At 40.4% G+C, this 15,235-nt stretch overlaps 1 protein-coding gene across 2 annotated transcripts in view; it reads right to left on the reverse strand.

The window, feature by feature from the left end:
• The window catches only part of USP32 (ubiquitin specific peptidase 32), a 212,936-nt gene that overhangs the window by 6,752 nt on the left and 190,949 nt on the right, over positions 1-15,235 (reverse strand). For both annotated transcript variants that reach the window (XM_049860791.1, XM_049860790.1), the window contains exons 27-30: positions 14,668-14,852; positions 9,419-9,505; positions 8,402-8,522; positions 2,545-2,736 (exon numbers count right to left, since the gene is read on the reverse strand). In XM_049860791.1, the coding sequence (XP_049716748.1) occupies positions 2,545-2,736; positions 8,402-8,522; positions 9,419-9,505; positions 14,668-14,852 (585 nt within the window). The remainder of the gene's footprint in view (positions 1-2,544; positions 2,737-8,401; positions 8,523-9,418; positions 9,506-14,667; positions 14,853-15,235) is intronic.

The raw sequence follows: 15,235 nt of genomic DNA on the forward strand, positions 1-15,235 counted from the left end.
ATTCAAAGGCATTCAATTCTTCTTTGGTGTTCCTTATTCATTGTCCAGCTTTCATACGTATATGAGGCAACTGAAAATACCATGGCTTGGGTCAGGTGCACATTAGTCCTCAAAGTGACATCTTTGCTTTTTAACACTTTAAAGAGGTCTTTTGCAGGAGATTTGCCCAATGCAATACGTTGTTTGATTTCTTGACTGCTGCTTCCATGGGTGCTGATTGTGGATCCAAGTAAAATGAAATCCTTGACAACATCAATCTCTTCTCTGTTTATCATGATATTGCTTATTGGCCCTGTTGTGAGGATTTCTTTTTTCTTTATGTTGAGGTGTAATCCACACTGAAGGCTGTAGTCTTTGATCTTCATCAATAAGTGCTTCAAGTCCTCCTCACTTTCAGCAAGCAAGGTTGTGTCATCTACATATCACAGGCTGCTAATGAGTCTTCCTCCAATCCTGATGCCGCATTCTTCTTTGTATAGTCCAGCTTCTTGGATTATTTGCTCAGCATACAGACTGAATAAGAATGGTAAAAGAATACAACCCTGATGCACACCTTTTCTGATTTTAAGCCATATGCCATCTCCTTGCTCTGTTTGAACGATTGTTTCTTGGTCTGTGTACAGGTTCTACATGAGCACAATTAAGTGTTCTGGAATTCCCATTCTCAGAAATATTATCCAGAATTTGTTATGATCCACACAATAGATTGCCTGGTATTCTCTGCTTTCAGCCAAGATCCACCTGACATCAGCAATGACATCCCTCACTCTATGTCTTCTTCTGAATTTGGTTTCAATTTTTGGCAGTTCCCTGTCAATGTACTGCCACAATTGTTTTTGAATTAACTTTAGCAAAATTTTACTTGTGTGTGGTATTAATGATATTGTTTGATAATATCCACATTCTGCTGGATCACCTTTCTTTGGAATGAGTGCAAGTATGGATCTCTTCAGTTCATTTCCAAATTTCTTGGCATAGATGAGTGAGGGCTTCCACCATTGCATCCATCTGTTGAAACATTTTCAATTGGTATTCCAGCAACTCCTGGAGCCATGCTTTTCACCAATGCCTTCAGTGCAGCTTGGATGTCTTCCTTCAGTAGCATCAGTTCTTAATCTTAACCTCCTGAAATGGTTGAACATTGATCAATTTTTTTAGTACAGTGACTCTGTGTGTTCCTTCCAGGTGAAGATGCCCAGGGTAGGGGTGGGGGGTGGGGGGCCGGGGAATAGGAGAGCTAATTGGCAGAAGTGAAATGAAGTGACAGGGCAGAATAACCTAAGAGCAGGTCCAAATTTAACATCTAGGCCTCTAAGAATAGGAAGACTTGGTAATACAAGCCAAGAGGAGAGTCTCCTAATCCATGAAGGAGCAGGCAGAAGTAAATCAAATCCACAAGCACACATAAGGCCCAGCACACTTGTGTGCATGTACACACAACATTACACTCAGTAGTGTACGAGTGACCATGTGACCAAGAGTGGTAGGTGTTGGGGGTCTAGCCTCAACTATCCTTTTACTGCCTCCTGGCATGGATTGAATTATGTTCCCCCTCAAAAGTGTGTATCAGTTTGGCTGGGTCATGATTCTCTGTATTGTCTGATTTTCCTGTATGTTGTAAATCCTGCCTCTATGATGTTAATGAGCGAGGATGAGTGGCAGTTGTCTCAGTGAGGCAGGACTCCATCAACAAGATTGGATTGTGTTTTGAGGCAATCTCTTGAGATATAGAATAAAGAAGCGAGCAGAGACAGGGGGACCTCATACACCAAGCAAGCAGTGCCGGGAGCAGAACACGTCCTTTGGACCTGGGGTCCCTATGCAAGGAAGCTCATAGTCTGGGGGAAGATTGATGAGACGGCAATCAGAGAGAGAAAGCCTTCCCCTGGAGCTGACACCCTGAATTTGGACTTTTAGCCTACTTCACTGTAAGAAAATAAACTTCTCTTTGTTAAAGCCATCCACTTGTGGTATTTCTATTACAGCAGCACTAGATAACTAAGAAACTCCCTAAGGCCCTGGAGCCCTGGTGGTGCAGTGGTTTAAAGCTTGCCTGCTAACCAAGATGTTGGCAGTTCAAATCCACCAGTCACTCCTTGGAAACCTTATGGAATAGTTCTACAATGTCCCATAGGGTCACTACGAGTTGGAATCGACTCGATGGCAACAGTTTTTTTTGGATTTGAAGCTCCGCCTAAAGCTTCCTCTATCCATACAGCCAGGGGAGCTTTCAATCTCTCCTGAAATTCAAATTCACCAGATTGTACCACTTGTGGTACTTCTCACATATTGTGCTGAATTAGTTACTGGTCTATATGACTTTTCTCTTCTTCTGGGCTATAAGCAGTTTAGAAACAGGAACTACCAAATATTTGTAGAACAATTCACCTCTGTGCCCAATATAAAATCTTTGTATGGAAAAAATGTTTTAAACATTGCAGCAGGGAGGGTCTTATACTCAAAAATAACAAAAGTTTCTATTAGTTCAAGGCTTCATTCCTTTATGCCAGACTCCTGCTCTCTCAGAGGTGGGCTGTCACATACCAGGATAGGGGGAAGCCTCCAGAGATCCAGTTTCTTGGTTGCCAAGCAGTGGGTTTTACACTTTGAGCAGTAGTACATCTCGTTTTCCCCCAGCTCCTCCTCGCTGGTGAAAGCACGGAGACAGCTGTCCAGGTTGATGGGCTCGGCTTGCGCTCGCCGACTCTGCTCCACACTCTCATGCTCATCCAGGACCTGCAGGCAGGGGACAGGAGGAATAGGGCGGGGGGCGGGCGGGGAGACGTTTAAAACGGGTACCTGGCTATGTCTCGACCTCTTACCTTTATCTTACTCTACATGAGGGGAGGAAAAAAATATATATATAAAACCCAAAATGGAGTCTCTGAGTATATATAGCACCTGCACATTTATTCATAAATATCACATCAATAACATAATGGAAAAAATTTCTGAATGTGTCAAAATGACACAAAAACAAATAAGGAACTGCTTGTTTATTTCACAATTTTGAAATCCTAAAATAGAAACCAGAAAGACAGAGTATTGTTAGTATGCTGCAGACTCTACAGAGGCCAGGAGAAATAAAATCGCTGAAACACAGATGCCAGGTCTGGATTAAATAAGGAAGGTGTAGAGAAAAGCTCGTCACGAGAAGACAACACACCAGAGCATTAAATCCCACAGGATACAACTCATTTGCACAGTGAGATCATGTAGCACAGTTATCAGAACATCACTGTCTGCCTCCTGCCTCATGGGGCCTTTTGGTGATCCGAGATGACAAAAAAGGAAGCAAGTTCACAGAGGGCATGCTGCTTTTGTTAAGTCTCCTAATACCAGCACAAAATTTTGGGGGTCCTGTTAAGCAGCATGCTAGGCTCTGGAGCAAAGAGAGGTAAGCATAAAAAGGAGGGACAGCAGGAGGGGTCAGGAGTGTAGGGATGTGTGTTGTGGGTGCTGGAGGTGGGGAGAGGGAGAGAATGAGGGACCCAGAATACAATAGAGAAGGAAAAAATTTTCCCTCCCCCATTCCTGGCTGCTACATAACAAGCAAGCAGGAACGAGGAAGTTGGAACTCTTCTGTCTCTATAACGTATGGGAAGGTGGGGGAGTTGGTCTACAAGCCCAACAATGACCACCTCTCTCTTTCTGGCAAAGGTCACATGCCATCCATCATCCCACTGTCCTAGTTACTCCTCCCTTCCACAGGCAATTTCACCCTTGTTTCCCTTCCTGGAACACAGGATGGGAACATTGGGCTGCCTAGATCACACAGGCATAAACCCAGTACCCAGTGCCGTCACACAGGCATAGTTCCCAAAGTTCAGACTGGAAGAGGCACGTGAGGTGAGACTTTTCCCTAGAGATGATGGCTGAGTCACAGGCTGTCACATGACTCTATAAACTATCACGGTTGGGGTTGATCATGCAATTAAAATTTTAGCATTGCATCATCATCCATTTTAAAGAATGTTTTTAAAAAGTAGAACTTAGAGGAAATTTTCTTTTTTTTTTTTTAAAGAAAATGACCCGGACTTGACCTTAGGTCACTTCTTCTCTGAACATAAATTCTTTAATAACAAGATACTAACTTTCATCACCTTTTTTGAGCTGGTCACCCAAGGGAAAACCTAACATGCTTCCAAAGAAAACATGCTGTATCACAGTAGCTGGAATGAGTAACTACTTGTTAAAAAAAGGTGTATCAGATAATGCAGTGTCTCTTTTCTCACAGCCAGTTAAACATTCTCTCTATTATCTTTACCAGGAAGGATTTATGGCCAACCAAAAATTACAGTAAGCTCGTGAAGAATGCTTATTTTATTGACTATATTTTCTGTGGACACAGGCTATAGAGCTAGATGGAGAGAGGGAGGAAGGACGACTGATACTAGTCCATATTTGTGAACTAACAGTAATTTTTACTTATTGATAAAATTTCCCTAAATGATAAAGACTCCTTTTACCTGTTGGGATTCATCTCAGATCCTCTACTATTGTTCAAATAGTCTAAATTACTTATAGGTGCTCTCTTCCTTCCCCCCACGAAAGATGTTTACCTGTGTTTGATTGACTATGCAAAGGCATTCGACTGTGTGGATCATAATTATGGATAACATTACAAAGAATGGGAATTCCAGAACACTTAATTGTGCTCATGCAGAACATGTACATAGATCAAGAGGCAGTCGCTCAAACAGAACAAGGGGATACTGAGCGGTTTAAAGTCAGGAAAGGTGTGTGTCAGGGTTGTATCCTTTCACCGTACTTATTCAATCTGTATGCTGAGCAAATAATCCCAGAAGCCAGACTATATGAGGAATGAGGCATCAGGATTGGAGGAAGACTCATTAACAATCTGTGTTATGCAGATGACACAACCTTGCTTGCTGAAAGTGAAGAGGACTTGAAACACGTACTGATGAAAATCAAAGACTACAGCCTTCAATGTGGATTACACCTCAACATAAAGAAAAAAGAAATCCTCACAACTGGACCAATGAGCAACATCATGATAAACTGAGAAAAGACTGACGTTGTCAAGGAGTTCATTTTACTTGGACCCACAATCAACAGCCATGGAAGCAGCAGTCAAGGAATCAAACGATGCATTGCATTGGGCAAATCTGCTGCAAAGGACCTCTTCAAAGTGTTGAAAGGCCAAGGTGTCACCTTGAAGACTAAGGTGCTCCTGACCCAAGCCATGGTGTTTTTAATTGCCTCACATGCACGAGAAGGCTGGACAATGAACTAGACCAAAGTTGAATTGACGCCTTTGAATTACGGTGCTGGTGGAGAATACTGAATATTGAATGTTCCATGGCCAACCACAAATTACAGTAAGAACGAACAAATCTGTCTGGGAAGAAATACAGCCAGATGCTTCTTAGAAGTAAGGATGGCGAAACTATGTCTCACATACTTTGGACATGTTATCAGGAGGTATCAGTCCCTGGAGACGGACATCATGCTTGGCAAACTAGAGGGAAGGCCCTCAAAGAGATGGATTGACACAGTCGCTGCAACAGTAGGCTCAGACATAACAAGGGTTATGAGGATGGCCCAGGACTGGGCAGTGTTTCGTTCTGTTGTACATGGGGTCGCTATCAGTCGGAACCGACTCCACAGCACGTAACGACAACCTGTTTGCTTTTCCTCCATGCTGCTTTAACAGCTCACCCTTAACACAAAACATATGGAATAAAGGAGTAGCTTTTACATATTATAAGCCTATTAAAAAAAAGAAGGAGCTGTAAGAAGTCATCTAGGTCAATTTTCTGTTGAGGAATGTGAGGTCCAGACAAAGAGTAATTGCTGACTAGTTTTTTTTTTTTTCCTCCCATTTACCAAATGAAGTGTTCAGGTAGAAATTTTGGAAAGCAGAGAAAAATGTAAAAAAGCAGGGAAATCCTTTATATTCTTAGAGGCAACTACTGTCAAAATATTGGCAGGTTTTCTCCTGTCCTATTCCTAAATAGTATTTTTTTTCTTTTTAATTTGAAGAGATGCTTTCAGTATATGCAATTTTGTATCTTGCTTTTTCAAAAATGTCACATATCATAATTATCTTCCCATGTATGTCTGTAAAAACGCCGTCATTCTCAATGACTATAATGTTTTATCCAATGACTATACCATGCTTTATTTAACCATTTCTCTAATAGGGGACAAATATAAATTGATTTTAATTTTTCACTATCCTAAAAAATGTTATGATGAGTATTTCTCTGCATATTACAAAGTATTTTCCTAGGATGAATTTCTACAAGGGAAATCACTGGAATAAAAGATATAAAGTATATGGGCAATAATTTTAATTCTGAATCAGTGTGTTTCCTTTGTCTACGTGACTTGCCAGACACAGGCAGAAGCCACATGTAGGACGAGAACAGATGAGTCATGTGGCCCTACTCCCCAGCAAGGCAGGATATCTCAGTGGCACTTGGTTTCCATGGTACCCTAAGTGTATCACTGAAACTGGATGTGGGGCAAGACTTAACTGGTCACGTAACCCCTTCTTCCTATAAGCAGGATGTCCTCCAGAGCATTTCAGACTGCACACAGGGCTTGTTAAAAAGGGAAAGAAACTTCCAGAGATAATTTTTTTGTATCTGACAGGAGTGTCTTGTCAGAATAATGTCCTATCAGATTTTGTGTTTCCAAAGACTTAGGAATTTTTCTATCAGTTGCCAAAATCTCTCCTCATCCCAAAGGATGCGTGGCTAAGGTTACTGAATTACTTTGCTATAATGAGCATGACCTGTGGGGACATCAACTTCTCTTCAGCTTCCTTTAGCTTTTGCCCAATGATCTTTCATTTGGGAACTATCCACAATTATACTTATTGTTGGCTAGTGAGGGCTGCCAGGAAACTCAGGGTGAGTGGGGCATATTTAGGGATCTCAAGGTAGTTCAAGGTCATAGCCCCTGTATTGCTTCTTGTTGGGACAAGGATAAGTTTAAAAAAAAAAAAAAATTAAGTGGGGAAACTGACAAAGCTATCTTGACACAACTGCTGGCAGTTAAAGGAAGTTACACCCAGAATGGTGTGTAGCTTATAGCTTTGAGTAGTTAAGACAGGGAAATTGGTAGTTTCCTCACTCCTCAACAGCACAAAAAAGACAGAGAAGTCAATTACCATCACTAACCTGCCTAAAAGGCAGTAACCTAACCTAAAGGGAAAGCTTTAAGAAATAGTGACGGACATGAGACCACGTGGGCAGCTCCTGTCTGGCGGGGAGATGAGAAGACAGAGGGGGACAGGAGCTGGTTGAATGGACATGGGGAACACAGGGTGGAGAGGAGGAGTGTGCTGTCACATTAGGCAGAGAGCAACTAGGGTTACATAGCAAGGTGTGTACAAGTTTTTGTATGAGAGACTGACTTGATTTGTAAACTTCCACTTAAAAAAAAAAAAAACAAAACCACTACCGTTGAGAAAAAAAGAAATAGTGATGGCAAGGACATCATGCTTGGCAAAGTACAGGGTCACTGGAAAAGAGGAAGACCTTCAACAAGGTGGACTGACACAGTGGCTGCAACAATGAGCTCAAGCATAACAGCAAGTGTAAGGATGGCACAGCACGGGGCAGTGTTTCGTTCTGTTGTACACAGGGTCGCTGTGAGTCGAAACCGACCTGACGGCACCTAACAGCAACAGTGACAGCAACTTGCAACAATCAAGTGCATAAAATGCAAAAATCACTACAATTCCTCATGTTACTTATGAAACTTCTTTGATTCTGTTGCATTTGCTATTCCATCAGATTTTTCATATATCTGTCTACAAGCTACCTCATCAATCTACTCTTCAAATAATATATGGTTGATTGAAAACTGCCTAAGGCAAACATTTTTAGTATGGAGTTACTATTCTTTTTGAAATAATATTTTCAAATTTTAAAAACTGCTCTGGTCAGAGAGTGGGAATAGATGAATGACCAGTGTAAACAACAACTATGGAGGCCTACTCTTCGATGTCCAGTCTTAAAACATTCCAGTCCTTTTACTAACTTCTCTGATCACTATACCCATTAAAGATAATAAGTATAACACTGGGATGTTTTTAAACTAAGTAGTTGTGGTTACCAAATGCTGTAGCTTCATTGATATCTAATGAACAGGCAGAGAGAGATTTCCTGCTTGATATGCCATGGCCAGAGAATTACACCCAGGATCTTGTTTCTAGATTTATTTTATTTAAATGCCTCAATACAATTGACTCTAGGAGTGGGAAAACTGAAAAAAAAAAAAAACAGCAGTCCTGTCAGTATATTAAGTGCCATAGAGAATGCCAATGCATGTTTTTCTGAGTCTATTTAAATTGTCTAAAACAGAAATAGCATGATACACTTAAACATATAAAATCCACCATCTTATGGTAGCCCTGAGTGCTTACCCGTTCTTGTGATGTCTGATAGCGGAGGTGAAGGGCTGTGGGGTCCCAATCCACAGCAATGTAGGCATTTCCAATGAAAGCTCTGTCATCCCCACAATCAATTTTACAGCCTCTGCAAAATCTAAAGAGGAAAAAAAGGTTTATTGAAGAAGAAATAATTATGAAAGACTCTACATGTATTTTCTTTATCAGTAATATGCTCCTATCCTGCGTCTCTACTTCCTTGGGCTTCACGATGGGCTTCTAGCTTCAGAGTCTGATAAGTGGACAAATATTAATAATTATTAATATTTCAGGGAATCATGCTGATAATTATCATTTCTCAAGTCTTTGGTTTTTCAAAGCTCTTGGTAGCCACTTGTTAAGCCACATGAAGATGTGAGCTTTCTGGCAAATAAATGATATGAGAATTGGACATTTGAGATACCACAGATCTGAAGAAATTCTAAATTCAATTATTTAATGCTCTGAGGCAGGCAATTTATCTGGTATTACTAACACTTATTTCCTTGTTTGAAAAGTTGCACGTTAAATAAATGTATACAAAAATCCATGGTGCTGAGGCGGGTGGGTAGAAAAACCATGACAAAGCCATGGTTCCAATGTATACTTTAGACTCAGTTTGTAAGTCTGTGATTTCTTTTCTCTAAAGGCTGACTTTAGTATTGTCAGGCATTTTCCCCGCTAGAACAGACTTCCAGCAAGGTCTACTATGCAGACTATATTCTATTGGGCTCAGAATTGCCAAAGTGATTTATTTTTAAGGAGCTGAAGATACAGAATAAGAACTATTGATCAAAAACTATGAATTTGGTATAAACTGTAGAGTTTATTAAACCAGCTAGGTCTCAAAAGCAAAATCTAGCTATTGACCTCACAACAAAGAGAGGAATGGGTAATTCCTAAGTTTATTTCAACCTTCTCACTCTTTGCTAGTTTCAAACCTGGAAACCTTATTAAAAAGGTACTTTATCCGAAGCTGCAATTCCACTATAAGTTTTCTTTTGGTCACTTTACCTATACCATGGGCACCAAGCACAGGAGTTCCCATCTTTCTGCACGACTCGTAGAGTGAATGGATATTGATAGCCCATACTGTCATCACTGAAACAGAAGAGAACATACACCAAATAGCATAAGAAGCATTTCTGGCTTGGGGTCCAACTCCTTTTCATCTTGCAGGAACATTTGTCACAGCAGTACGCTTAGGCTGACTGTTCAACGTGACTTATCCTAATCCATTAGTTGCGGCCCTGTACCAACCGCACTCTGGACTCCCACGCTGTATTCCTGCTTACAGCAGCGTGGACGTACTAGGCGGCCAGATGCCCCTAAATGAGTCCATGTGGTCCATGCAAATTTTACAATATAGGTCAATCATGCAGTCATACATCAATTATCTTTCAGCCCTTATGATATTAGGAGATTTAATTCACATTAAACTAAAATAATTACACCTTTCCATGACAAGAACATTGACACACCACTGAAGGCTGAAAAGTCTTAACAGTCTATTGAGGAGCTGACCAATTGTATATATAGAAGCCTTCCTTAATCAGAATCCTGGATGTGGTACCAGCTAGGTACCCCTTTTCCCTGTGCTTTAACTACTCAAAGCTATAAGCTACACACCATTCTGGAAATAACTTCCTTTAACTGTCAATGATTATTGTCAAGACAGACTTTTTTTTTTAACTCATCCTTGTCCCAATAAGAAGCAGTACAAGGAATATGATGTAAGAGTAGTATACTGTTCATTTGGGACTTGGTAGTGGCAATTATATGGCTGCCGAAATTAATGAAACCATGATAAGGATTCATTGTAAGAAAATGAGTATCTTGTTGAAAGATGGGAGTTCCCATTTTTCTGTGCAACTCAGAGAGTAAATTGATATTGATGGCCCATACTGTCTAGTATCATGTTCAAACATAAATGAAGGATAAGTGAAGAATCAAAAGAAAAGTAAAGGGACAAAATGAGCAGATAGCGCTCCTGAAGGGAACTAAGTCGCACTTCTCTTCTCGACATTTCCTTTGCCTTTTTGCTCTAACTAAAGCCTGGCTTTGCGGAGGACCCTGCTTTCCTTACAGCCTCTTCAGTGATACTTATTCTCATACATTCCATACATCCTAGAACCTGGAGGTGATACGGGTCTCCTCCTTACTCCTCTCTTTGGCACGCCTAGGTGATTTTTATTTCCTTCATTCTAAAAAAATGTGACTTCTTTGTAGCTTCTGCTACTCAGTATTAACACTACTATTCCTCTTTAGTAAGTGCATCTCTTCCTTATTGACTAAAGATTTTAGCACTTGGTTCACTGTTCTATCAATTCTGTTTTCTTGTTGACCTCAAGAGCAATGTAATTAATTCAACAATACCTTGGCCTCTTCACTTCCAACAATAATTTCCTCCACCCCATCTAAGCCACCCTCTCTAAGGATCATACTCTAGGCTTTGTCAGCACAAACTTTACTACCTCCAAAATCTCAATTCTACGTATCCTGCCTTTGTAACGACCATCTCCTGACTTTTCATATCACTTACTCTAGTATCACTACTATAACAATTCCTTGACCCAATTGAAATCTCGAATCACTACCCTCAAATCTTTACTTTGTTCCTTCCTCCTGTTCCTCAAAATAATTACTCTATTGCATAAACCTTAATTCCAGAAATGTGTCCATTTAATCTAAAATTTCAAATTTACTGATATAAACATTCACAATATAAAGAATTTTACAATGAACCCCCATGCATTCATCACTCAACTCATTTGATTTATATCCTTAGCCACTTCCACTAGATTCTTTGCTTTTTAAAATGTTTTATTGCAGTAAATATATTTAAAAAAAAAACCAAACCCAGTGCCATCAAGTCGATTCCGACTCAGAATGACCCTATAGGACAGAGTAGAACTGTCCCACGGAGTTTCCAAGGAGCGCCTGGCAGATTTGAACTGCTGACCCTTTGGTTAGCAGCCATAGCACTTAACCACTATGCCACCAGGCCAAAAATTGCCATTTTAACCATTTTTAAGTGTACAATTCCATGACATTAATTATATTCACTGTGTTGTACAACCATCACCACTACCCATTTCCAAAAGTTTTTCATCATCCTAAACAGAAACTCATACCCCTTCAGCTATACTCCCACTTTCTCCTGCCCCTAGTCCCTGGTAACCACTAATAAGCTTTTGTTCTTATGCATTTGCCTAGTCTAGATATTTCATATCTAGAAACAGAGACCAGGCTCCCTCTCTGGGAGCGTGGGTTGATGCCACTTAAAGATGGTCACACTGGACTAAGCTAAAAGCAAAGAAGTTTCCAGAATAAACTGAACGCTTCGAAGGCCAGTGTAGCAGGGGCAGGCGTTTGGGAACCACAGTTTTGGGGAACATCTAAGTCAACTGGCATAATAAAATCTATTAAGAAACCATTCTGCATCCCACTTTGGAGAGTGGCATATGGGGTCTTAAATGCTAGCAAGCAGCCATCTAAGATGCATCAATGGGTCTCAACACACCTGGAGCAAAGGAGAATGAAGAACACCAAAGACACAAGGTAATTATGAGCCCAAGAGACAGAGAGGACCACATGAACCAGAAACTACATCAGCCTGAGGCCAGAAGAACTAGATGGTGCCTGGTACAAGTGATGACTGCCATGACAGGGAACATAACAGAGAACCCCTGACAGAGTAGGAGAGCAGTGGGATGTAGACCCCAAATTCTCCTAAAAAGACCAGACTTAATGGTCTAACTGAGACTGGAAGGACCCCAGAGGTCATGATCCCCAGACTTTCTGTTGGCTCAAGACAGGAACCATTCCCAAAGCCAACTCTTCAGACAGGGATTGGACTGGACAATGGGATAGAAAACGATACTGGTAAAGAGTGGGCTTCTTGGATCAAGTAGACACATGAGACTATGTTGGCATCTCCCGTCTGGAGGGGAGATGAGAGGGCAGAGGGGGTCAGGAGCTGGCCAAATGGACACAAAAATAGAGAGTGGAGGGAAGGAGTGTGTTGTCTCATTAGGGGGACAGCAGTTAGGAGTACATAGCAAGGCGTATATAAATTTTTGTATGAGAGACTGACTTGATTTGTAAACCTTCACTTAAAGCACACACACATACACACAAAAACACATGCAAACGTGGACCCAGAAAAGAAAAGAAAAAAAAAAATGGCCACACTGAGTTGAGGAAGGGATGGGGCGCAAGTGAATAGAAAACCAGAGCTTTCCTACTGTTTATATGTCACATTTTTCTGGTTCCCAGAGTTTTGACAAAATTGGTTCTGCCAGTTTCTGCTTTTTTTTGGGGGGGGGGATATTTTGTGTTGAGCGGGGAGGTCGTGCAGCTGCTCATGCCATCTTGCTCCAGGCCCCTACTAGGTTATTTTGAAGGAAATCACAGACATTAGTATCATTTCATCCATAAATATTTCAGCGTGTATCTCTAAAAGATAAGCTGTTGCTATCTTTTTAATGTCTGTAGGACCATTCTCTTTTTAACCCACTCCGTCCTCCATGCCTTCACCTATAGCATTCCACTAAAAGAGCTTTGCAAAGGTCACTGAAGGCTGCCATTTTACAGAATCCAGTAGTTAATTACCATTCTTTTTCTTCATCAGTAGTATATGAAACAGCTGATCACTCTTTCCTTGAAACATTTCTTTTACTTAGCTTTCTGGAACACTACTTACTCCTGGTTTTCCTCTTACATCACTGGCTGCTTATTCTCAAACTCCTGTTTTGCCTCCTCCTCCTCTTCTCAACCTCTAAATGTTGGAATGCCACAGGAATTAGATCTTGGGCATCTTCTCTATCTAACTCTTCCTCTCTAAGTGACATCATTTGGTCTCATGGTTTTAAATACCAACTATTTGTTGATGACAAGTATATTTATATCTCCATCAAGGAACACTCAGGTGTATTTCCTACTCGGATATATAATAAAACCATTGCTGTCGTGTCAATTTTGACTGGTAGTGACCCTATAGATAGCGTAGAACTGCCCCATAGGGTTTCCAATGAGTTCCAATGATTCGAACTGCTGACCTTCTGGTTAGCGGCCAGGCTCTTCACCACTGCGTTTTAGATATATAGTAGGTATGCTGAATTTAACTTGATTCCTGTCATCTCTTGCCAAAACCTGTTCCTTCTCCAGTCTTTCTCATTTCATTAAATGGTAACTGCCATTCACCAATAACTGCTGAGGCTGAAAATCTAGCTTGAACTCCTTTTTCCCTCATAATCCACATCTAATACATAAAGCTTCATCTAGAAGTCTTTTAATTCACTCAGACTTTCACTTCGAATTTAATCTGGCTCAGTTGTCATCTGTACTAAACACATTTACCAACTAAATGGCTCATTTATTACTTGCAGTTTTCCCTTAACATTTATTTACCTTCAGTCTTATCCTAATCATCAAAAGACCCTGCACCATAACAAACAGCCATCAGCAGAGAGAACTTTTTTACTCAGTCAACAAAGAAGCAGAACTCTCACTTGCATCATGATAATAAGAAAACAATCTTTAATTCAACTGAGATATAAATGAGCCATCAGATCCCAACACTGGAAGAGGGAATAGAAAGAAAACAGAAGATGCTTATTTTCTTTACCCAGGCTTAATAAAATTATTCTATGTTAAAATGACATAGCTGGAAACAATCCAACTGAATCATTTGTTACAGAATGAGAATTTTCAGAGTTCATATATAGATAAGCACACTGTTGCTCCCATCCTGAATTTCAGAGAACTACGGAGACCTGCTGGTGCAGTGGTTAAGTGTTATGGCTGCTAACCAAAAGGTCGGCAGTTCACATCCACCAGCTGCTCTTTGGAAACCCTATGGGGCAGTTCTACTCTGTCGTATAGGGTCACTTATAAGTCAGAATCGACTGAACAGCAACACTTTTTTTTTTTAAATGATGATACAAATTTCCTGATGAAATCAAATCCTCTCCTTTTGCAATAAAAGAAGATGAAGATACTACCTGAAATATTAACAGGAAGGATTTAGGCAAGAAATTAGAGAATGGAAGGATTGTTCGACACTAGATGGTCTAGGTGACTAATGGAAACTGTATATTCTCTCCTACTCAAAATATCAAATCAAATGGTTGAACTGGTCTGTTCTCTAGATGGTTCTTAAAGGAGTAATTAACTTGACATGGAATCACACAGAATGCACATAAATTATTACCCTTCTAGAGTTTGGAAACTATAAGTTTAGGTTGATCTCTTGAACTCACCAATCCTGAGCATGGTTACTAGCTTCCTGAGGTGGGAGCGGGCTGGCTAACCGAGATACTTGAATCCAAACCGCATCATACAGGTCTTTCTTCCGGGTATGCACAGTACACGGAACTATCAGTGGCATTCCAAAGAGGCTGGGGCGATTCTTCTGAGATGACAGGAAATAAAGTTCTGTCCTCATCTATATGTACAAACAAAGAGAAGAGAGAGCTGAGAAAACAGGCCTCTGACTCCTCCATTTCCTTTTGCTAAGACTGCCAATGACACACATCATTACCATTTTCAAATTAGTCACGACCACACTCTTCTTTTATGAAACCATCCTTATGAGTATGAAGAGAATGGCTATTCAAAGTGGAATCACTGAAAGGCTGAGGTACTGCCAATTTTAGAGTTGTTGCCTATTCAACAAACTTGGTTTTCAGCATTTTGTATTTTCAAACTACAATTTTCTCTGACAAACATTTCTCACACACTGAATCACATGTAAAAACTAATAATACTTTAATACATCAAGTCCCTTAAATAATTAAAACCGTATCTCTAGAAAATATGCCGTAAATA

This window comes from Elephas maximus, chromosome 19, assembly GCF_024166365.1.
Source record: "Elephas maximus indicus isolate mEleMax1 chromosome 19, mEleMax1 primary haplotype, whole genome shotgun sequence".
Classification (NCBI taxonomy): domain Eukaryota; kingdom Metazoa; phylum Chordata; class Mammalia; order Proboscidea; family Elephantidae; genus Elephas; species Elephas maximus.